The following is a 23902-nucleotide window of genomic DNA, read 5'->3' as shown; positions in this document are numbered from 1 at the left end:
TCCAGCACCTCGATCACAGCAACAATTCACAAAACAATGGCAATATAACTTGGAGCAGAGACGGTTAAGTGGAGCTCTGATCGAGGTGCTCAAAATTATGAGGGGTTTTGATCGAGCAAACAAGGAGAAGCTGTTGTCACTGGCAGGAGGGTCGGTAACGAGAGGACACAGATTTCAGATCATTGGCAAAAGAATCTAGAGAGGAAATGAGGAGACTTTTTTTACACAGCGAATTGTGATGATCTGGAATGCACTGCCTGAATGGGAGGAGGAAGCAGATTCAATAGTAACTTTCAAAAGGGAATTGGATATATACTAAAGGCAGAAATTTGCAGGGCTGTGGGGAAAGAGCAGGGCAGTGGGACTAATTGCATCGCTCTTTCAGAGAGCCGGCACCAGCACGATGGGCCGAAAGGCATCCCACTGTGCTCTATGATTCTATAACATCAGCTTCTCTCTGCGCACGGGTACTGAGAGAACAGGGAATAATCTTTAAATCCAGCCCAGTTACTGGGGGCTCTTAACATTAACAAGCCCCAGTTGCCTGAATTAACATGGTTCAGTCCTGGATGTGATTAAAGGCATCGGAAACAGTGGAATCGACCCACCGCAGTCACACTGTGGACACTCTGGTGTGTCAGCGGGTGGGATACACCAGGGAATCCCTTTCCACACACTGAGGTTGCCTCTAATGATCAGGAGTCCTAGGGTTTCGGACACCAGATAATCAAGCTCACAAGAACACAAATTGTCTCTCCAGACTTTATTAAGAGCGCTGCATAACACAGATCAGGTGATAATTCCTTCAATCTGGAGAACAGAAGTACAGTGGATTCGTGCGCGATCATCTCGAGTCTGTTCCAACTGACAACGGCTTAAGTGGCCTGTTCTTATACACAAGCTTGGTTACCGCTCAGGAAATGGGATTGTTTGAACCCGTCTGTTGACCGCCTCCTGAACTCCTACTAATTCAGGGAATTTAGTCCATCTGTGACCAGACTATAACCACAAGCCCGTCTGGTTATCACACCTATACGGTCCGTGAGGTTATTATTAGATTCACACCCAGACGTTGTGTCTTTACTTGTCTGGCTCTTCATCCCACAACACGGGTACAGGGGCTCAGTAATGTTTCATTCATCAGAAAAAGACAAAGTACAACAACATACTGGTCAGCTTAACAGAATCTCATCATATTTATGGGGCTATAAATATAAAAGTCACTAATAAATCCAGGAGGGAATTCAGGAGAAACTTTTTTACCCAGAGAATGGAGAGAATGGGGAACTCGCTACCACAGGGAGTAGTTGAGGTGAACAGCACAGATGGATTTATGGGAAAGCCACACAAGGGAGAAAGGAATGGGAGATGTTGATCGGGTTAATTGAAGTAGGGTGGGAGTGGGACATAAACACTGGCATGGACCAGTTGGGCCGAATGGCCTGTTTCTGTGCTGTACATTCTATGTAACACCATGAACAGTCAAAAGAAGGGAATCGTCAGCACAAGAATCTTAAAGATTAAACAGCAGTACAAGAATTTATAAAACATTCATCCATTCCACGTTCATGTCACCCCAGCTGTCTACAGGGCCCTGCGCTACAGAACAATGTGAACTCGCTGGTGTCTCAGTAGGTGAGATGACCGAGTGAATCCTTTGCCACACACTGAGCAGGTGAACAGTCTCTTTCCTTCTCTCTCCAGCTGGTGTCTCTTCAGGCCCTTTGAACATATAAATGTCTTACCACAGTCAGAACATTTAAATGGTTTCTCATCAGTGTACTCGCTGGTGTGTCAGTAGGTGGGATGACTGAGTGAATCCCTTCCCACACACGGAGCAGGTGAACGTCGCCTCCCCAGTGTGAACTTGCTGGTGTCCATTCAAAATCCCAGCACTTTTAAAGCTCATCCCACAGACAGAACATGTAAATGGTCACTGATCGGAGTGAACTCGCTGGTGTGTCAGTAGGCTTGATGACAAATTGAATCTCTTCCCACACACGGAGCAGGTGAACAGTCTCTCCCCAGTGTGAACTCGCTGGTGTCCGTTCACATTGCTGGAGCTTTTAAAGCTCATCCCACTGACAGAACATTTAAATGGTCTCTGATCGGAGTGAACTCGCTGGTGTACCTTCAGATCCCCAGAGGTTTTAAAGCTCTTCCCACAAACAGAACATTTAAATGGTCTCTCATCAGTGTGAACTCGCTGGCGATGCTTCAGCTCCCCAGAGCTTTTAAAGCTCTTCCCACAGTCAGAACATTGAAACGGTCTCTCATCAGTGTGAATTTGCTGGTGTCTCAACAGGTGGAATGACCGAGTGAATCCCTTCCCACACACAGAGCAGGTGAATGGCCTCTTCCCAGTGTGAACTCGCTGGTGTTTGTTCACAGTCCTGGAGCTTTTAAAGCTCTTCCCACAGACAGAACATGTAAACGGTCTCTGATCGGAGTGAACTCGCTGGTGTTCCTTCAGATCACCAGAGGTTTTAAAGCTCTTCCCACAGTCAGAACATTTAAATGGTCTCTCATCAGTGTGATATCGCTGGTGTCTCAAAAGGTGGGATGACCGAGTGAATCCCTTCCCACACACGGAGCAGGTGAACGGCCTCTTACCTGCTCTCTCCAGCTGGTGTCCCTTCAGCTCCTGGGACATTTGAAAGTGTTTCCCACAGTCCGAATGTTTCACCGGCCTCTCCCCAGTGTGAACTCGCTGGTGTGCCAGCAGATTCGAGGACCGAGTGAACCTCTTCCCACACATGGAGCAGGTGAACAGAATCTCTCCTGCTCTCTCCAGCTGGTGTCTCTTCAGATCCTGGGACCTTTTAAATCTCTTCCCACAGTCAGAACATTTAATGTGAACAAGTTTGTGTCTCAGGAGGGTGGCAGAATGAGAGAATCGCTTCAAAAACACGGAGCAGGTCAACGGTTTCTCATCGGTGTGGACGAGCTGGTGTCTCAGCAGCACGGAGGGTGCACTTAATCCCGTCCCACACATGGAGCGGGTTAAAGGTCCCTCCCTAGTGTGAACTTGCTGGTGTATCATCGGAGTGGATGGCTGAGTGAATCCCTTCCCACACACGGGGCCTGGGTTTCCCCCAGTTTGTGGCCACTGGTGTCGTTTCAGGTATTTGTAGATTTTGAAGCTCTTTCAGAACGTTTAAAAGGTCTCTCATCAGTGTGAACTCACGGGTGTGCCAGCAGATTGGAGGAGCGAATGAATCAGGTCCTGATGAATCGTGTAACTCAGATTTTGATGTGATATTTGGTTTGAGCTTCCAGTCTGTAAATGCTCCACTTCTAAAACCCTGTAAAAGGAGTGTAGAAAGGGTAAGGGGGGGGAAGCAGGAATTTTTTTGGCTTATTTTGCCTCAACGAACAAACAGGGTACATCCGGTCCCACAATAACCAGCGGGCCAGAAACAGCCCAATCCACCTCACTGACTTGGCCCTGAAGTCAAATCAAGTCTCATCAAAGGACATCCTTTGTGACTGTGACAAAGGTAAACTATCTCTCCTCGTCCTTCCTGACTTGTCTGCAGCCTTTGACACGGTTGACCACTCCATCCTTCTCCAATGCCTCTCCACCGTCATCCTGCTGGGTGGGACTGCACTCGCCTAGTTCCATTCTTATCTATCTAATCGTAGCCACAGAATCACCTGCAATGGCTTCTCTTCCCGCTCCCGCATTGTTACCTCTGGTGTCCCCCAAGGATCTATCCTTGGGCACCTCCTATTTCTCATCTAAATGCTGCCCCTTGGTGACATCATCTGAAAACACAGCGTCAGTTTCCACATGTACGCTGACGACACCCAGCTCTACCTCACCACCACTTCTCTCGACCCCTCCACAGTGTCTAAATTCTCAGACTGCTTGTCCGACATCCAGTTCTGGATGAGCAGAAATTTTCTCCAATTAAATATCGGGAAGACCGATTGGCTCCATCCCTCTCCCTAACATCTGTCTGAGGCTGAACCACATGGTTCACAACCTTGGTGTCATACTTGACCCTGAAATGAGCTTCCGAACACATATCCGCAGCATAACAAAGACCGCCTATTTCCACCTCGGTAACATGGCCCGTCTCCGCCCTTGCCTCAGCTCATCCGCTGCTGAAACCCTCACCCGGGCCTTTGTTACCTCTAGACTCGACTATTCCAACGCACTCCTGGCTGGCCTCCCACATTCTACCCTATGTAAACTTGAGGTGATCCAAAACTACCCGTGTCGTAACTCAACGCCAAGTCCCGTTCACCCATCACCCCTGTGCTCGCTGACCTACATTGGCTCCCGGTTAAGCAATGCTTCGATTTCAAACTTCTCATCCTTGTTTTCAAATCCCTCCATGGCCTCGCCTCTCCCTATCTTAGTTATTCTCTTCAGCCTCACAACCACCCGCCCCCCGCGATAGAATCACAGAAAAATTACGGCACAGAAGGAGGCCATTCGGCCCATCTTGTCCGTGCCGGCCGATTAAGTGCTATCCACACTAATCCCACTTTCCAGCACTTGGTCCATAACCTTGTAGGTTACGGCACTTCAAGTGCACATCCAAGTACTATATAAAATGTGATGAGAGTTTCTGCCTCTACCACCCCGTCAGGCAGTGAGTTCCAGACCCTCACCACCCACTGGGTGAAAACATTTCTCCTCAACTCCCCTCTAAACCTCCGACCAATTACTTTAAATCTATGCCCCCTGGTTGTGGACCCCTCTGCCAAGGGAAATAGGTCCTCCCTATCTAGGCCCCTCAGAATTTTATACACCTCAATCAGGTCTCCCCTCAGCCTCCTCGGTTCCAAAGAAAACAACTCCCCCACCCCCCGGAGATATCTGCGTTCCTCCAATTCTGCCCTCTTGAGCATCAATGATTATAATCGCTCAACCATCAGTGGCCGTGTCTTCTGTTGCCTCGGCCCTAAGCTCTGGAATTCCCTCCCTGAATCTCTCCGCCTCGCTATCCTTCTTTAAGACATAGAAACATAGAAGATAGGAGCAGGAGTAGGCCGTTCAGCCCCTCGAGCCTGCTCTGCCATTCAGTGAGATCATGGCTGATCATCCAAACTCAGTACCCTGTCCCTGCCTTCTCCCCATATCCCTTGATCCCTTTAGCCTTAAGAAATATATCTAACTCCTTCTTGAATATATTTAATGAATTGGCCTCCACTGCCTTCTGTGGTAGAGAATTCCACAGGTTCACCACTCTCTGGGTGAAGAAATTCCTCCTCATCTCTGTCCTAAATGGCTTACCCCTTATCCTTAGACTGTGACCCCTAGTTTTGGACTCCCCCACCATCGGGAACATCCTTCCTGCATCTAGTCTGTCTAGTCCTATTAGAATTTTATAAGTTTCAATGAGATCCTCTCTCATTCTTCTGAATTCAAGAGAATACAGGCCTAGTTTACTCAATCTCTTCTCATACGAGAGTCCCGCCATCCCAGGAATCAATCTTGTGAACCTTCATTGCACTCCCTCTATGGCAAGTATATCCTTCCTTAGGTAAGGAGACCAAAATTGTACACAGTACTCCAGGTGTGGTCTCACCAAGGCCCGATATAATTGGAGTAAGACTTCTTTACTCCTGTACTTATATATTTCTTAAGGCTAAAGGGATATGGGGAGGAGGCAGGAACAGGGTACTGAATTTGGATGATCAGCCGTGATCTCATTGACTGGTAGAACAGGCTCGAAGGGCCGAATGGCCTACTCCTGCTCCTATCTGCTATGTTTCTATGTATTCAATCTTTCCTTGCAGCTGAAATTCTCTAGTCCTGACAACATCCTCGAAAATCTCCCGTCTGGAGCACAGTCACATCTTTCCTGCAATGGGGCGAGCAGAACTGCACGCAGCACTCTAGCCAGTGGCCTAACTGGTGTTTTTGTACAGTTCAAGCAGAACCTCCCTGCTCTTACATGATACAGAAAGAGAGAGGCACTGCCCCTTTAAATATCTGGGGGGCACCCATTTCCCTTTAAATGGCCAAGCAATTGTTTTTGTTGAAAAGGGGCCGCAGTCCCCTCTCACCCACCACAAATACTCACAAGAGAGAGAGGAGGAAGAATGCTGGTCTTTGTCCCTTTAAAAGTGGCTGCCCACCAAAATGTTCACAGCACCAGGGCTCGTTGTTCTGGATAAAAGTCGAAAAGAGAAAAGGTTCACTTATTTTTAAATGAATGCAATTGATGAATAGCCTTGCAATAAAGGTAATGCAAAGGAATGAACACTCACAAGCTTGTTTTTTTTCCACCCTCCTCCCCTTCCCTTTAACAGCTCCTGCAGACAATGAAAGCAGGAAAGCGGCCTGCAGCCCGCCGAGGTCCCGCCCCCTCCCTCCCGCGCCGCCATTGGTTGGAGGACCGTCAGCCCGCCCGGTCCTCCCAGCGTTTTCCGCGCTCCTGATTGGCGGGCGCCGCGCGTCAATCACCCCCCTCCGATTACGCGCTGACGCCAGCACGCAACGCCCAGGGGTCGGTTGGATCGGCGCACGCCACCGCAAGGTAAAAAAAAGACACCCCACACAAATGAGGGAAAACAAGAATAATAATAATCGCACTTTAGAGGGGAGGAGGTTGGGGGAATTAATGAGTGTTTTCAATTTGTTTCGCAAAAAAAAAAATTTGAAAAGCTTCCTAACGGTGTGAGGCGGGCTGCGCATGCGCTCCAGCCAGCCTTTGTCTTCCCCACGTGGGCCCGTGGGCCGGACACGCCCACTTGCCTTCCCCTGCACCAATCACAGCGCGGGCAGGCGCGTCTATCAATCGTCACCTGTCAATCACCCGCCCTTCCCCCTCGTGGTGTCGATTGACAGCGGTGTCAGCCAATGAGGTGCAGGAAGGGGCGGGACCAGGGCCAGGACTGACAGCAAGCCTGAACTAACACAATTAAATACCTGCATGCAGCCAAAAAAAACCTTTTATTTAGTCAGCCAAAAAACAGCAAAGCAAATGAGGTTTCCTGAGTCAGCAAAGTCTATTTTAGAAACATAGAAGATAGGAGCAGGAGTCGGCCATTCGGCCCCTCGAGCGATCATGGCTGTTCAAGAAGGAGTTGGATATATTTCTTAAGGCTAAAGGGATCAAGGGATATGGGGAGAAGGCAGGGACAGGGTACTGAGTTTGGATGATTAGCCATGATCTCATTAAAGGGCTGAATGGCCTACTCCTGTTCCTATCTTCTATGTTTCTATGTTTTTATGATCACTACCCCCACAATGCTCTCCCACTGATACCCCTTCCACCTGCCCGGCTAAGGTTAAGGGGAGATCTGATCGAGGGGGTCAAAACCATGAAGGATTTGGATCGAGTAAATAAGGAGAAACTGTTTCCAGTGGCTGGAGGGTCGGTAACCAGAGGACACAGATTTCAGGCAAAAGAACCAGAGTCGACATGAGGAAACAGATTTTAAACACAGCCAGTTATGATCTGGAATGCGCTGCCTGGAAGGGCGGTGGAAGCAGATTCAATAGTAACTCTCAAAAAAGAAGTGGGTAAATACTTGAAGGGGAGACATTTACAGGGCGAGGGGGAAAGAGCAGGGGGGAGTGGGACTAATCGGAGAGCTCGACCAAAGAGCCGGCACAGGCACGGTGGGCCGAATGGCCTCCTTCTGTGCTGTTTCATTCAATGGTTCCGTCCCCATAATGAGACCTTCTCAGCCCCGGTGTCCTCCTGGTGGATCGGCCCGGCACCCCCTCCGAGGCCAGTGTGTCCCTTTCTGAGGTGCGGTGCCTGAAACTGAAGGCAGTCCTCCGGATGGGGCCTGAGCAAGGCTCTGGACAGCTGAGGCATGGCTGTGGATATCTGGAGTTGTGGTGTAGACAGTCCGACCTTGTCAAGTTAAGTGGGTGGCGATCAGGAGCAGGTGCCCTTTCCTCCCAGGGTGCCGTCACACTACATTAGGGCTCATGGGATTGGGGGTAATATTAGCATGGATTGAGGATTGGTTAACGGTCAGAAAACAGAGAGTAGGAATAAACTGCTCATTTTCGGGCTGGCAGGCTGTAACTAGTGGGGTCCCACAAGGATCAGTGCTGGGGCCTCAGCTATTCACAATCTCCATCAATGACTTAGATGAGGGGACCGAGTGCAATGTGTCCAAGTTTGCTGACGATACAAAGCTAGGTGGGACGGTGAGTTGTGAGGAGGACACAAAGAGGCTGCAAAGGGATATCGACAGGTTAAGTGAATGGGCAAGAACATGGCAGATGGAATATAATGTGGAGAAGTGTGAAGTTATCCGCTTTGAACATAAGAAATAGGAGCAGGAATAGGCCACTTGGCCCCTCGAGCCTGCTCCGCCATTCAATAAGATCATGGCTGATCTTGGGCTCAAAGCCACTTCCCTGCCCGCTCCCCATCACCCTTCACTCCCTTATCTTGCCAAAATCTGTCTATCTCCACCTTAAATGTATTTAATGACCCAGCCTCCACAGCTCTCTGGGGCAGAGAATCCCACAGATTTACGACCCTCTGAGAGAAGAAATTCCTCCTCATCTCAGTTCTAAAAGGGCGACCCTTTATTCTGAAACTATGCCCCCGAGTTCTAGATTTCCCCACGAGGGGAAACATCCTCTCTGCATCTACCCTGTCGAGCCCCCTCAGTATCTTATATGTTTCAATAAGATCACCTCTCATTCTTCTAAACTCCAATGAGTATAGGCCCAGCCTGCTCAACCTTTCCTCATAAGTCAACCCCCTCATCTCTGGAATTAACCAAGTGAATCGTCTCTGAACTGCCTCCAATGCAAGTATATCCTTCCTTAAATACGGAGACCTAAACTGTACGCAGTACTCCAGGTGTGGTCTCACCAATACCCTGTACAGTTGTAGCCGGACTTCCCTGCTTTTATACTCCAACCCTCTTTGGTAGGAAAAATAGAATAGCAGAGTATTTTTTAAATTGTGTGAGATTGGGAAATGTTGGTGTTCAGAGGGACCTGGGTGTCCTTGTACACGAGGCACTGAAAGTTAACATGCAGGTGCAGCAAGCAATTAGGAAAGCAAATTGTATGTGATGTAAGAAAAAGGAGTCTCACACATCAAGTAACTTTAAAGTAAGCTTTAAGCAACTTATAATCACACTATATACAAGCGAGGTCTCTACCATGCCTCTGGTAGAAGCCCCTTACAATACTGAGCAGTTCAGTATTTATACCAGTCCAACAGGAAGTGACGTATGACAGGAAGTGATGTATGTACAAAGTTCACAGGAAGTGACGTGCACACATAACTTCCCGGAAGTTATTATTATTATCACAGTATGTTCGTCTTTATTACAAAAGGATTGGAGTATAAGAGTAAAGAAGTCTTACCGCAATTATATAGGGCCTTGGTGAGACCACACCTGGAGTATTGTGCACAGTTTTGGTCTCCTTACCTAAGGAAGGATATACTTGCCTTAGAGGGAGTGCAACAAAGGTTCACCAGACTGATTCCTGGGATGGGGGGATTGTCCTATGAGGAGAGATTGAGGAGACTGGGCCTATATTCCCAGGAATTTTGAAGAATGAGAGGTGATGTCATTGAAACATCTACAATTCTTACAGGGCTCGACAGGGTAGATGCTGGGAGACTGTTTCCCCTGGCTGGGGAGTCTAGAACCAGGGGTCACAGTCTCAGAATAAGGGGTCGGCCATTTAGGACTGAGATGAGGAGACATTTCTTCACTCAGAGGGTGGTGAATCTTTGGAATTCTCTGCCCCAGAGGGCTGTGGAGGCTCAGTCATTGAGTATAATCAAGGCTGAGATCGATAGATTTTTGGACTCATAGGGAATTGAGGGATATGGGGATCGGGCGGGAAGGTGGAGATGAGGTAGAAGATCAGCCATGATCTTATTGAATGGCGGAGCAGGCTCGAAGGGCCGAATGGCCTGCTCCTATTTCTTATGTTCTTAAGAAAGCTGTTTGCTATAACCTGCTGCACCATGACAAATACACAGAGGATTTCAGTTACGTGGAGAGACTGGAGAAGCTGGGATTGTTCTCCTTGGAGCAGAGAAGGTGCAGCGGCGATGTAATAGAGGTGTTCAAAACATGGAGGGTTTTGATAGAGTAAATAGGAGCATGGGAACAGGAGGAGGCCATTCAGCCCCTCCGGCCTGTTCCGCCATTCAATGAGATCATGGCCGATCTGTGTCTTAACTCCACCCACCTGCCTTGGCTCCATATCCCTTTGCTCCCTTGTCGAGCAAAAATCTATCGCTCTGGGATTTTAAATGATTAATTGAGCTGGCATCGACTGCTTCCTGTGGGAGAGGGTTCCACACTTCTACCACCCTTTGTGTGAAGAAGTGTTTCCCAACTTCTCTCCTGAATGGCCTGGCTCTGATTTTAAGGTGATGTCCCCTTGTCCTCGACTGCCCCACCGGCGGAAAAAGTTTCTCTCTATCTACTCCACCAATTCCTTTCAAATTCCTAAAATCCTCAATCACTCCTTAACCTTCTAGATTCCAGGGAACACAAGCCTAGTTTATGTAATCTCTCCCTCATAATCTAACCCTTGGAGCCCGGGTAACATTCTGGTCAATCTGTGCTGCACTCCTTCCAAGGTCAGTATATCCTTTCTGAGGTGCGGTGCCCAGAACTGTACACAGTGCTCCAGGGAGTTCCTGGGAGTTACTGTGCGTAGATCCCTGAAGGTGGCAGGACATATTGAGAGAGTGGTTAACAAAGCATATGGGATCTTGGGCTCCATAAATAGAGGTATTGAGTACAAAAGTAGAGAAGTTATGCTGAACCTTTATAAAGCGCTGGTTAGGCCACAACTGGAGTATTGCGTCCAGTTCTGGTCACCACACTTTAGGAAGGATGTGAAGGCCCTTGAGATGGTGCAGAGGAGATTTACCAGAATGGTTCCGGGGATGGGGGATCTTAGCTACAAGGACAGGTTGGAGAAGCTGGATTTGATTTCATTCGAGCAAAGGAAGTTGAGGGCTGATTTGATAGAGGTGTACAAGATTATGACAGGTTTGGATAGGCTAGACGGGGAAAGGCTGTTCCCACTAGTTGATGGTACAAGGACTAGGGGACACAGATTTAAGGTTTTGGGCAAGAGATACAGGGGGGGGGTGGGGGGGGGGTGTGAGGAAAAACTTTTTTACGCAGCGAGTGGTGATGACCTGGAACTCGCTGCCGATGGAAGTGGTGGAAGCGGAGACACTCAGTGTTTTCAAGAGGAGACTGGATCGGCACTTGAGGGAAATAAACTTGCAGGGCTACGGGGATAGAGCGGGGGAATGGGACTGACTGGATTGCTCTACAGAGAGCCGGCTCGGACTCAATGGGCCGAATGGCCTCCTTCTGTGCCGTTATGACTCTGTGACTCTCTGGGGTCTAACCAGGGCTTTGTATAGCTGTAGCTTATAAGGAGAAACTGTTTCCAGTGGCAGGAGGGTCGGTAACCAGAGGACACAGATATAAGGTCATTGACAAAAGAACCAGAGGCGAGATGAGGAGAATTTTATTGACGCAGCGAGTTGTTGTGATCTGGAATGTGCTGCCTGAAAGGGCGGTGGAAGCAGAGTCAATAATAACGTTCACTGGGGAATTGGATAAATACTTGAAGGGGAAACATTTTCAGGGCTATGGGGAAAGAGCAGGGGGAGTGGGACTAAATGGAGAGCTCTTTCAAAGAGCCGGCACAGGCACGATGGGCTGAATGGCCTCCTTCTGTGCTGTATGATTCTAGGAGCCACTCCTAGAGTGGAGTGCTGCCCGCAGGGATCGCTTGGCAGGAAATTGGGAGGAGGTGGTTCACACGCAGACAGCACCTGATTTCGAGACGCTGTCCTTTTAAAATTGGTCCTCCACAGGCAAGGAGGGACTCGGTCCCTTTAATGAAAATCACATTGAAAAGGAGAGTCCCTGTCCCTTTAAGAGCCCTCCGCCCACCACTCCCGCCTTTTTCTTAAAGTCTCTGAAATTAATAATAAAAGTTAATGCAGAAAAAATGTGAATGTGTGTGTCTGACTGCATTTTAGTGAGTATCTGTGTCTGTGTGTCTGTCTGACTGTATGTGTGTGTGTCTGTGTAGAATAGCATCATAGAATGATACAGCACAGAAGGAGGCCATTCGGCCCATCGTGCCTGTGCCGGCTCTTTGAAAGAGCGATCCAATTAATCCCAGTCCCCCTGCTCTTTCCCCAAAGCCCTGTAAATGTTTTCCCTTCAAGTATTTATCTCAATCTCTTTTGAATTATAATATCGAATCTGCTTCCACCGCCCTTTCAGGCAGCGCATTCCAGATCACAACAACTTGGTGTAAAAATCTGTTTCCTCATGTCACCTCTGGTTCTTTTGCCAATCGCCTTAAATCTGGTTTCTGTCCCTTCAGCCATTGGAAACGGTTTCTCCTTATTTACTCTCTCAAAATCCATCCTGATTTTGAACAACTCTATCAAATCTCCTCTTAATCTTCTTTGCTTAAGGAGAACAACCCCAGCTTCTCCCGTCTCTCCACGTAACTCAAGTCCCTCATCCCTGGTCCCATTCTCGTAAATTTCTTCTGCACCCTCTCTAAGGCCTTGACATCCTTCCTAAAGTGTGGTGCCCAGCGGAAGCCTAGCCAGTGTTTTATAAAGGCTTAGGATAACCTGCTTGCTTTTGTACTCTATTCCTCTATTAATAAAATCAAGGATCCTGTATGCTTTTTTAACAGGCTTCTCAACTTGTCCTGCCACCTTCTAAGATTTGTGTACATACACCCCGAGGCCTCTGTTCCTGCACCCTCTTTAAAACTGGACCATTTAGTTTATATTGCCTCTCCTCATTCTTCCTACCAAAATGAATCACTTCACACTTCTCTACATTAAATTTAATCTGCCACGTTTCTGCCCATTTCACCAGTCTGGCTACATCCTCCTGAAGTCTGTTACTATCCTCATTGTTTGCTACATTTCCGAGTTTCGTGTCATCTGTAAATTTTGAAATTTTGCCCTGGATCCCCAAGTCCAGGTCATTGATATATATCAAAAAAAGCAGTGGTCCGAATCAATGTTCACGTTAAGTTGCGCGGCCACGCAGCGGTCTGGAGGTCCCGCACAGCCGGCTCACCGCCCTATAAATGGAATAAACGCGCATGTGCGGAAATTTGAATGGGCCGTGCAGCCCGTTAAAGGGGCCACGCACCTCAAAAAAAAAGAGGGAACACTGGTCCTAAACCGATCCCTGGGGAACATCACTGTTTACCTCCCTCCAGTCTGAAAAGCAACCGTTCACCACTACTCTCTGCTTTCTGTCCCTTGGTAGGAAATTGGGAGGGGGCGAGTGCAAACAGCACCTGATTTCTCGCGAAGCACTCAGGGGAGCAGGGGATTAGCCCAACTTTAAATGTCAGTCTCTTAGATATACATTATAAAAAGGGAGACGCTGTCCCTTTAAAATCAGTCATCCACGGGGACGTGGTCCCGTTAATGAAAATCACACAGAAAAAGAGAGTGCCTGTCCCTTTAAGAGAACCCCCACCACTCCCATATTTCTCTTAATAAAGTGCGTGAAATTAATAATTAAAAACACAGAAAATTAATATTAAAAAAAATAATTCAGGGAGAAAAAATATTTTTACTCACATTTCCTCCACAGGGATTCTTGTTTCTGTTTCATCAATTTAAAAACAAACTGCTTTTTTTATGATCAGCCATGATCGCATTGAATGGCGGAGCAGGCTCGAGGGGCCGAATGGCCTACTCCTGCTCCTATCTTCTATGTTTCTATGTTTAAAACAAGTATCTTCTGTAAAATAAAATTAGTTTGAGCTGTAAAATGTGAAAGGAACATTAAAAATAAACTTTCCCAGGATCACAGATTCTGACCAGGCCGCTTTACAAAATGGCGGCGGGCCGATCCCAGGTCCCGCCTCCTCCTTCGCCGCGATTGGTTGGAGGACCAAAGCCCCTCGGTCGGTCCTCCAGGCTCCGCCTCCCCTCGCTCATTGGTGGAGAGCTCAGTGTGAGTCAGTGCACGCCGGCGACATCGTGACGTTGCAGGGTGGGCGGTTGGAGCAGGCGGGAAATTAAATTCAATTAAATTAAATCTCCCGTCAGCCTCCTCTGTCCCAATCAGCCGGCGCAAGTCCCGCCCCTCGGGCTCCCCGATTGGTTGGAGGACCCGCCGCCGGCTCGCTCCTCTAGCCCCGCCCCGCTCGCTCCCTATTGGTCGGAAGCTCCCGTCAATCAGGCCCTGGGCCCGGGTCCTATCTTCTATGTACTTTCACTGATGACTTTTATAAACTGGTTTTACAGGAAATTAGAAGAGGAGGGGAGAGATTTGAAGACACTCGGTCCCTTTGTGACTCTAAAGTTGCAGCTGAGCCGGCGCATGCGCCCCATGGCCCCGCCCTCTCCGGCCCGCACCGCGCATGCTCAGCACACACCCTGGGCCCCTGTCAATCATCCTCACCCTCTCAACAGGCCCCGCCCCCTCCGCCTACTCCGCATGCGCCGTAGGGCCCCGCTCCCGAGGATGAGCCGCTACCGCGCCTGCGCAGGGCCTCGCATTCTGGGTCGGCCCGGGCAACCGCGAGAGTCCGGATCACCGGCGGAAAGTGAGTTTTATCAGGGTTTTTTATATATAGCGGAGAGAAGCGCGGGCGGGGAGATAAATAAAAAGAAAATACAAACCGCAACGTCCCAGCGCCCTCCCGGCACCGAGCGGAGTGGATTGAGCGGCCGCAGTCCCTTGTCTTCTGCAGGGTGCCGGACTGGGGCACGTCATCAACTTCACGGCGGTGACTGACGGGCGCTCCGACCAATAGGGAGAGAGCGGGCGGAGGTCGGAGGACTGATGTGGCGGCGGTTCCTCCAACCAATCGGGGTGTCCGAGCGGCGGGACTTCCGCCGCCTCCTTCTCCCGCTGCTGAGACAAGTGGAATGCAGCAGAGGGCGCTCTTCTGAGTTTGGGGCTCAGGCCTGTTAGTGGAGCAGTGCAGAGGGAACTTTACTCTGCACTGGGCTTTACTCCCTCAGCACTGCACTGGAGGGGCAGCACAGAGTTTCAGACTCGAGTCTCTGGAGTGGGACTTCAACCCACAACCTTCTGACTCAGAGGAGAGAGTGCTGCCGCCTGAGCCACGGCTGACACTCTGTATCTAACCCGTGCTGTACCTGCCCTGGGAGTGTTTGATGGGACACTGTAGAGGGAGCTTTACTCTGTATCTAACCCGTGCTGTACCTGCCCTGGGAGTGTTTGATGGGACAGTGCAGAGGGAGCTTTACTTTGTATCTAACTCGTGCTGTACCTGCCCTGGGAGTGTTTGATGGGACAGTGTAGAGGGAGCTTTACTCTGTATCTAACCCGTGCAGTACCTGCCCTGGGAGTGTTTGATGGGACAGTGTAGAGGGAGCTTTACTCTGTATCTTACCCGTGGTGTACCTGCCCTGGGGGTGTTTGACGGGACAGTGTAGAGGGAGCTTTACTCTGTATCTAACCCGTGCTGTACCTGCCCTGGGAGTGTTTGATGGGACAGTGTAGAGGGAGCTTTACTCTGTATCTAACCCGTGCTGTACCTGCCCTGGGGGTGTTTGATGGGACAGTGTAGAGGGAGCTTTACTCTGTACCTAACCCACGCTGTACCTGCCCTGGGCGTGTTTGATGGGACAGTGTAGAGGGAGCGTTACTCTGTATCTAACCCCATGCTGTACCTGCCCTGGGAGTGTTTGATGGGACACTGTAGAGGGAGCTTTACTCTGTATCTAACTCGTCCTGTACCTGCCCTGGGAGTGTTTGATGGGACAGTGTAGAGGGAGCTTTACTCTGTATCTAACCTGTGCTGTACCTGCCCTGGGAGTGTTTGATGGGACAGTGTAGAGGGAGCTTTACTCTGTATCTAACCCGCGCTGTACCTGCCCTGGGAGTGTTTGATGGGACAATGTAGAGGGAGCTTTACTCTGTATCTAACCCGTGCTGTACCTGCCCTGGGATTGTTTGATGGGACAGTGTAGAGGGAGCTTTACTCTGTATCTAACCCATGCTGTACCTGCCCTGGGAGTATTTGATGGGACAGTGTAGAGGGAGCTTTACTCTGTATCTAACCCGTGCTGTACCTGCCCTGGGGGTGTTTGACGGGACAGTGTAGAGGGAGCTTTACTCTGTATCTAACCCGTGCTGTACCTGCCCTGGGAGTGTTTGATGGGACAGTGTAGAGGGAGCTTTACTCTGTATCTAACCCGTGCTGTACCTGCCCTGGGGGTGTTTGATGGGACAGTGTAGCGGGAGCTTTACTCTGTACCTAACCCATGCTGTACCTGCCCTGGGCGTGTTTGATGGGACAGTGTAGAGGGAGCGTCACTCTGTATCTAACCCCATGCTGTACCTGCCCTGGGAGTGTTTGATGGGACACTGTAGAGGGAGCTTTACTCTGTATCTAACTCGTCCTGTACCTGCCCTGGGAGTGTTTGATGGGACAGTGTAGAGGGAGCTTTACTCTGTATCTAACCTGTGCTGTACCTGCCCTGGGAGCGTTTGATGGGACAATGTAGAGGGAGCTTTACTCTGTATCTAACCCGTGCTGTACCTGCCCTGGGATTGTTTGATGGGACAGTGTAGAGGGAGCTTTACTCTGTATCTAACCCATGCTCTACCTGCCCTGGGAGTGTTTGATGGGACAGTGTAGAGGGAGCTTTACTCTGTCTCTAACCCATGCTGTACCTGCCCTGGGATTGTTTGATGGGACAGTGTAGAGGGAGCTTTACTCTGTATCTAACCTGTGCTGTACCTGCCCTGGGAGTGTTTGATGGGACTGTGTAGAGGGAGCTTGACTCTGTCTCTAACCTGAGCTGTACCTGCCCTGGGAGTGTTTAATGGGACAGTGTAGAGGGAGCTTTACTCTGTATCTAACCCGAGCTGTACCTGCCCTGGGATTGTTTGATGGGACAGTGTAGAGGGAGCTTTACTCTGTATCTAACCCATGCTGTACCTGCCCTGGGAGTGTTTGATGGGACAGTGTAGAGGGAGCTTTACTCTGTCTCTAACCCGAGCTGTACCTGCCCTGGGAGTGTTTAATGGGACAGCGTAGAGGGAGCTTTACTCTGTATCTAACCCGTGCTGTACCTGCCCTGGGAGTGTTTGATGGGACAGTGTAGAGGGAGTTTTACTCTGTATCTAACCCGTGCTGTACCTGCCCTGGGAGTGTTTGATGGGACAGTGTAGAGGGAGCTTTACTCTGTATCTAACTCGTGCTGTACCTGCCCTGGGAGTGTTTGATGGGACAGTGTAGAGGGAGCTTTACTCTGTCTCTAACCCGAGCTGTACCTGCCCTGGGAGTGTTTAATGGGACAGTGTAGAGGGAGCTTTACTCTGTATCTAACCCGTGCTGTACATGCCCTGGGAGTGTTTAATGGGACAGTGTAAAATCATACAATGGTTACAATATGAAGGAAGACATTCTGATCACCGAGCTTGTGCCGGCTCTCTGCAAGAGCACTTCAGCTGGTCCCACTCCCCCGCCCTTTCCCCGTAGCCCTGCAAGTTTTTTCATTTAGGTACTTACCCAATTCCCTTTTGAAAGCGGTGATTGAATCTGCCTCCACCACCCTTTCATTCAGTGTATTCCAGATCCTAACCACTCGCTGCGTAAAAAAGATTTTCCTCGTCTCACCTTTGGTTCTTCTGCCACTCACCTTAAATCTGTGTCCTCTGGTTCTCAACCCTTCTGCCAGTGGGAACAGTTTCTCTCTATCTACTCTGTGTACACCCCTCATAAATTTGAATCCCTCTATCAAACCTACTCTCAATCTTCTCTGCTGTAAGGAGAACAACCCCAGCTTCTCCAGTCTATCCACGTAACTGAAGTCCCTCATCCCTGGAACCATTATTGTAGATCTTTTCTGCACCCTCACTAAGGTGGGAGCTTTACTGTATCTAACCCGTGCTGTACCTGCCCTGGGAGTGTTTGATGGGACAGTGTAGAGGGAGCTTTACTCTGTATCTAACCCGTGCTGTACCTGCCCTGGGAGTGTTTGATGGGACAGTGTAGAGCGAGCTTTACTCTGTATCTAACCTGTGCTGTACCTGCCCTGGGAGTGTTTGATGGGACAGCGTAGAGGGAGCTTTACTCTGTATCTAACCCGTGCTGTACCTGCCCTGGGAGTGTTTGATGGGACAGCGTAGAGGGAGCTTTACTCTGTATCTAACCCGTGCTGTACCTGCCCTTGGAGTGTTTGATGGGACAGTGTAGAGTGAGCTTTACTCTGTATCTAACCCGTGCTGTACCTGCCCTGGGAGAGTTTGATTGGGCAGTGTGGAGGGAGTTTTACTCTGTATCTTACCTCGTGCTGTACCTGCCCCAGGAGTGTTTGATGTTGACACCAGGTGCTGAGAATGTTAAAATGTTCCTTTCCGCATAATGACATCCAGAATAAGAACATAAGAACATAAGAAATAGGAGCAGGAGTAGGCCAATTGGCCCCTCGAGCCTGCTCCGCCATTCAATAAGATCATGGCTGATCTGATCCTAACCACCAATCCACTATCACAGAACCATCTCCTGAATCTAACAGAATTAGACACACGAAATAGGAGCAGGATCAGGCTACACGGCCCCTGGGCCCCACTCTGCTACCCACAGGGCCATGACTGATCCGAACCTAGACTCATGTCCAAATTCCTGCCCACTCCCCATAACCCTTTATTCCCTTTACTTCTAGGAAACTGTCTATTTCTGTTTTAAATTTATGTAATGATGTAGCTTCTACAGCTTTTTGGGGCAGCATATTCCATGGACCTACCACCCTCTGAGTGAAGTAGTTCCTCCTCATCTCAGTTTTGAAAGAGCAGCCCCTTATTCTAAGACTATGCCCCCTAGTTCTAGTTTCACCCATCATCGGGAACATCCTCCCCGCATCCACCCGATCCAACCCCTTCACAGTCTTATATGTTTCAATCTCGATGAGCACAAAAATTCACTCCACGAAAGTAACAGAAGCCCCTCAGCTTCTCTCCTGGACACAGTTGTTGAGAGGACAGGGAATGTCTGTAACAAGTCATCAATTGGCTCTCGACTTATCTTAGAAACAAGGACTCAATTGACTGTCTGTTTCTAACGAAGCTGATTTATTGATACAGAATATTAAAATCCAGTCCAGTTATTGGGGTTTTAACATCCACGAAATATAAGATGGTCACCAATAAATCCAGGAGGGAATTCAGGAGAAACTTCTTTACCCAGAGAGTGGTCAGAATGTGGAACTCGCTACTACAAAGAGTAGTTGAGGCTAAAAGTACAGATGCATTTAATGGGAAGCCACATGAGTGTGTAAGGAATAGGAGGATATGTTGATCGGGTTAGTTGAAGTAGGGTGGGTGTGGGGCATAAACACTGGACAAGTTGGATTGAATGTCCTGATTCTGTGCTGTACATTCTATGTAACACCAAGAACAGTCAAAAGAAGGGAATCATAGAAACATAGAAGATAGGAGCAGGAGTGGGCCATTCGGCCCCATGAGCCTGTTCCGCCATTCAATGCGATCATGGCTGATCATCCAAACTCAGTACCCTGTCCCTGCCTTCTCCCCATACCCCTTGATCCCTTTAGCCTCAAGAAATATATCCAACTACTTTTTGAATATATTTAATGAATTGGCCTCAACTGCCTTCTGTGGTAGAGAATTCCACAGGTTCACCACTCTCTGGGTGAAGAAATTCCTCCTCATCTCAGTCCTCAGCAAAGGTACCGGCAGACTGGAAAACTGCTAATGTAACGCCCTTATTTAAAAAGGGCAGTAGACAGAAGGCTGGAAACTATAGACCGGTTAGCCTAACATCTGTGGTAGGTAAAATATTGGAGTCCATTATTAAGGAGACAGTAACAGGACATTTGGATAATCATAATTTAATAGGACAAAGTCAGCATGGTTTTATGAAGGGGAAGTCATGTTTGACAAATTTGCTGGAGTTCTTTGAGGAAGTAACATATAGGGTGGATAAAGGGGAACCAGTGGACGTAGTGTATTTAGACTTCCAAAAGGCATTTGACAAGGTGCCACACAAAAGATTATTGCTTAAGATAAAAAATCACGGGATTGGGGGTAATATTCTGGCATGGATAGAGGATTGGCTGTCTAACAGAAGGCAGAGAGTTGGGATAAATGGTTCATTCTCGGACTGGCAATCAGTAAACTAGTGGTGTTCCGCAGGGGTCAGTGCTGGGTCCCCAACTCTTTACAATCTATGTTAACGATTTGGAGGAGGGGACCGAGTGTAACATATCAAAGTTTGCAGATGATACTAAGATGGGAGGGAAAGTAGTGAGTGAGGAGGACATAAAAAACCTGCAAGGGGACATAGACAGGCTAAGTAAGTGGGCAGAGATTTGGCAGATGGAATACAATACTGGAAAGTGTGAGGTTATGCACTTTGGCAGGAAAAATCGTAGAGCAAGTTATTATCTTAATGGCAAGAAACTGGAAAGTACTGAAGTACAAAGGGATCTGGGGGTCCTGGTGCACGAAACTCAAAAGGTTAGTATGCAGGTGCAGCAAGTGATTAAGAAGGCCAATGGAATGTTGGCTTTCATTGCTAGGGGGATAGAATATAAAAATAGGGAAGTATTGCTTCAGTTGTACAAGGTATTGGTGAGACCGCACCTGGAATATTGCGTACAGTTTTGGTGTCCATACTTAAGATAAGACATACTTGCTCCCGAGTCAGTACAAAGAAGGTTCACTCGGTTAATCCCGGGGATGAGGGGATGGACATATGAGGAGAGGTTGAGTAGATTGGGACTCTACTCATTGGAGTTCAGAAGCGCAGGCTCTGAACAGGCCCCGCCCCTCCCCCTACTCCGCATGCGTCGCTCCAAGGTGAGCGCGGGCTCTGAACAGGCCCCGCCCCCGCCCCCTACTCCGCATATGCTGCTCCAAGGTGAGCACGGGCTCTGAACAGGCCCCGCCCCCTCCCCCTACTCCGCATGCGCCGCCGGGCCCCGCTGCCGCGGATGAGCTGCGCCTGCGCAGGGCCCCGCATTCTGGGTCTGCCCGGGCAACTGCTAGAGTCCGGATCACCGGCGGAAAGTGAGTTTTATCAGGTTTTTTTTTATATATAGCGGAGAGAAGTGCGGGCGGGGAGATAAATAAAAAGAAAATACAAACCGCACCGTCCCAACGCCCTCCCGGCACCGAGCAGAGCGGATTGAGCGGCCGCAGCCCCTTGTCTTCTGCAGGGAGCCGGACTGGGGCACGTCATCAACTCCACGGCGGTGAACCGACGGGAGCTCCGACCAAGAGGGAGAGAGCGGGCGGAACTTGGAGGACTGAGGTGGCGGCGGGTCCTCCAACCAATCGGGGTGTCCGAGGGGTGGGACTTCTGCCGCCTGCTTCTCCCGCTGCTGAGACAAGTGGAATGCAGCAGAGGGCGCTCTTCTGAGTTTGGGGCTCAGGCCTGTTAGTGGAGCAGTGCAGAGGGAACTTTACTCTGCACTGGGCTTTACTCCCTCAGCACTGCACTGGAGGGGCAGCACAGAGTTTTAGACTCGAGTCTCTGCAGTGGGACTTCAACCCACAACCTTCTGACTCAGAGGAGAGAGTGCTGCCACCTGAGCCACAGCTGACACTCTGTATCTAACCCGTGCTGTACTTGCCCTGGGAGTGTTTGATGTGATAGTGTAGAGGGAGCTTTACTCTGTATCTAACCCGTGCTGTACCTGCCCTGGGAGTGTTTGATGGGACAGTGTAGAGGGAGCTTTACTCTGTATCTAACCCGTGCTGTACCTGCCCTGGAAGTGTTTCATGGGACAGTGTAGAGGGAGCTTTACTCTGTATCTAACCCGTGCTGTACCTGCCCTGGGAGTGTTTGATGGGACAGTGTAGAGGGAGCTTTGCTCTGTATCTAACCCATGCTGTACCTGCCCTGGAAGTGTTTGATGGGACAGTGTAGAGGGAGCTTTACTCTGTATCTAACCCGTGCTGTACCTGCCCTGGGAGTGTTTGATGGGACAGTGTACAGGAAGCTTTACTCTGTATCTAACCCGTGCTGTACATGCCCTGGGAGTGTTTGATGGGACAGTGTAGAGGGAGCTTTACTCTGTATCTAACCTGTGCTGTACCTGCCCTCATGAGCAAATTTGGCTAGGGTAAATAAAATCAGAGAGTTAAGTGCGTGGCTCAAAGACTGGTGTGGGAGAAATGGGTTTTGCTTCTTGGGACACTGGCACCAGTACTGGGACAGGAGAGAGCTGTTCTGTTGGGACGGACTTCACTTGGCCAGTGCTGGGACTAGAATCCTGGCAAATCGAATAACTAGGGCTGTAGAGGGCTTTAAACTAATTAGTGGGGGGGAGGTTTCAAGAGAGCGAAAAATAAAAATGTCACCGGAGAAGGCAATAGAGCAAGGTAGCAGTGGGGGAATTAAAAACCAGAGCGTGTCAGGAAGGGACAGAATATATAAAGATAAAGGTAAAGTAGTAAAGGGGATAAAAGCAGGAATAAATTGTCACAAAACATATTTTAAAGTTCTTTATCTGAATGCATGCAGCATTCGTAACAAAATAGACGAGTTGACGGTACAAATAACTACACATGGGTATGATCTGGTGGCCATTACAGAAACATGGCTGCAGGGTGGACCATGACTGGGAACTAAACATCCAGGGGTATTTGACTATTAGGAAGGACAGACAGGAAGGAAAACGAGGTGGGGTGGCTGTGTTAATAAAGGATGGAATCACGGCAATAGTGAGAAATGATATTGGGTCAAAGGATCAGGATAGTGAAACGGTTTGAGTGGAAATAAGGAATAATAAGGGGAAAAAGTCACTAGTGGGCATAGTCTATAGGCCTCCTAACAGTTGCAACTCTATTGGTCGGAGTATAAATCAGGAAATAGTTGGGGCTTGTAAAAAGGGAACAGCTATAATCATGGGAGATTTTAACTTTCATATTGACTGGACAAATCAAATTGGGCAGGGCAGCCTTGAGGAAGAGTTCATAGAGTGCATTATGGACGGGTTCCTTGAGCAGTATGTTACTGAACCAACCAGGGGGCAGGCAATCTTAGATCTGGTCCTGTGTAATGAGACAGGATTAATAAAAAATGTCCCAGTAAAGGATCCCCTTGGAATGAGTGACCACAACATGGTTGAATTCCAAATTCAGTTGGAGGGTGAGAGAGTTGGATCTCAAACCAGCGTACTAAGCTTAAATAAAGGAGACTGTGAAGGTATGAGAGCAGAGTTGACTAAAGTGGACTGGGAAAATAGATTAAGGTGTAAGATGGTACATGAGCAGTGGTGTACATTCAAGGAGATATTTCACAACTTTCAAGAAAAATATATTCCACTGAGGAAAAAGGGGATTAAAAGAAGACAGCCATCCGTGGCTAAGTAAAGTAATAAAGGATAGTATCCAACTGAAAACAAGGGCATATAAAGTAGCCAAATCTAGTGGGAGGATAGAAGATTGGGAAGCATTTAAAAGCCAGCAAAGAATAACTAAAAGATTAATTAAGAAAGGGAAGATAGATTATGAAAGTAAACTAGCAAAAAATATAAAAACAGATAGCAAGAGTGTCTACAGTTATATAAAAAGAAAAAGGGTGGCTAAAATGAATGTTGGTCCCTTAGAGGACAAGACCGGGAAGTTAGTCGTGGGGAACATGGAGATTGCAAAAACGCTGAACAAATATTTTGTATCAGTTTTTGCAGTAGAGGACACTAAAAAGTCCCAACACTGGACAAACGGGGCTATGGGGGGGGCGGAGGAGCTAAACACGATTAAAATCACTAAGGAGATGGTACTCGGTAAGATAATGGGACTTAAGGTGGATAAATCCCCTGGACCTGATGGCTTACATCCTAGGGTCTTGAGAGAGGTAGCGGTGGGGATTGCGGATGCATTGGTGGTAATTTTCCAAAACTCCCTGGATTCAGGCAAGGTCCCAGCAGGTTGGAAAACTGCTAATGTAAAGCCCTTATTT

The 23902-nt window shown here is 48.7% G+C and overlaps 1 protein-coding gene across 1 annotated transcript in view; it reads right to left on the bottom strand.

Moving 5' to 3' along the window:
• LOC147118229 (uncharacterized) overlaps positions 1-23902 on the bottom strand; it is a 220571-nt gene that overhangs the window by 19769 nt on the left and 176900 nt on the right. Inside the window, exon 5 of the mRNA XM_085983685.1 lies at positions 2036-3139. Within this exon, the coding sequence (XP_085839811.1) occupies positions 2036-3139 (1104 nt within the window). The remainder of the gene's footprint in view (positions 1-2035; positions 3140-23902) is intronic.

This window comes from Somniosus microcephalus, chromosome 4 (genome assembly GCF_052327205.1).
Source record: "Somniosus microcephalus isolate GS21.2 chromosome 4, FLI_Smic_1.0, whole genome shotgun sequence".
NCBI classification, from domain to species: Eukaryota; Metazoa; Chordata; class Chondrichthyes; order Squaliformes; family Somniosidae; genus Somniosus; species Somniosus microcephalus.
Note: the sequence above shows the minus strand (reverse complement) of the source record. Positions and strands in the feature narration are given on the sequence as shown.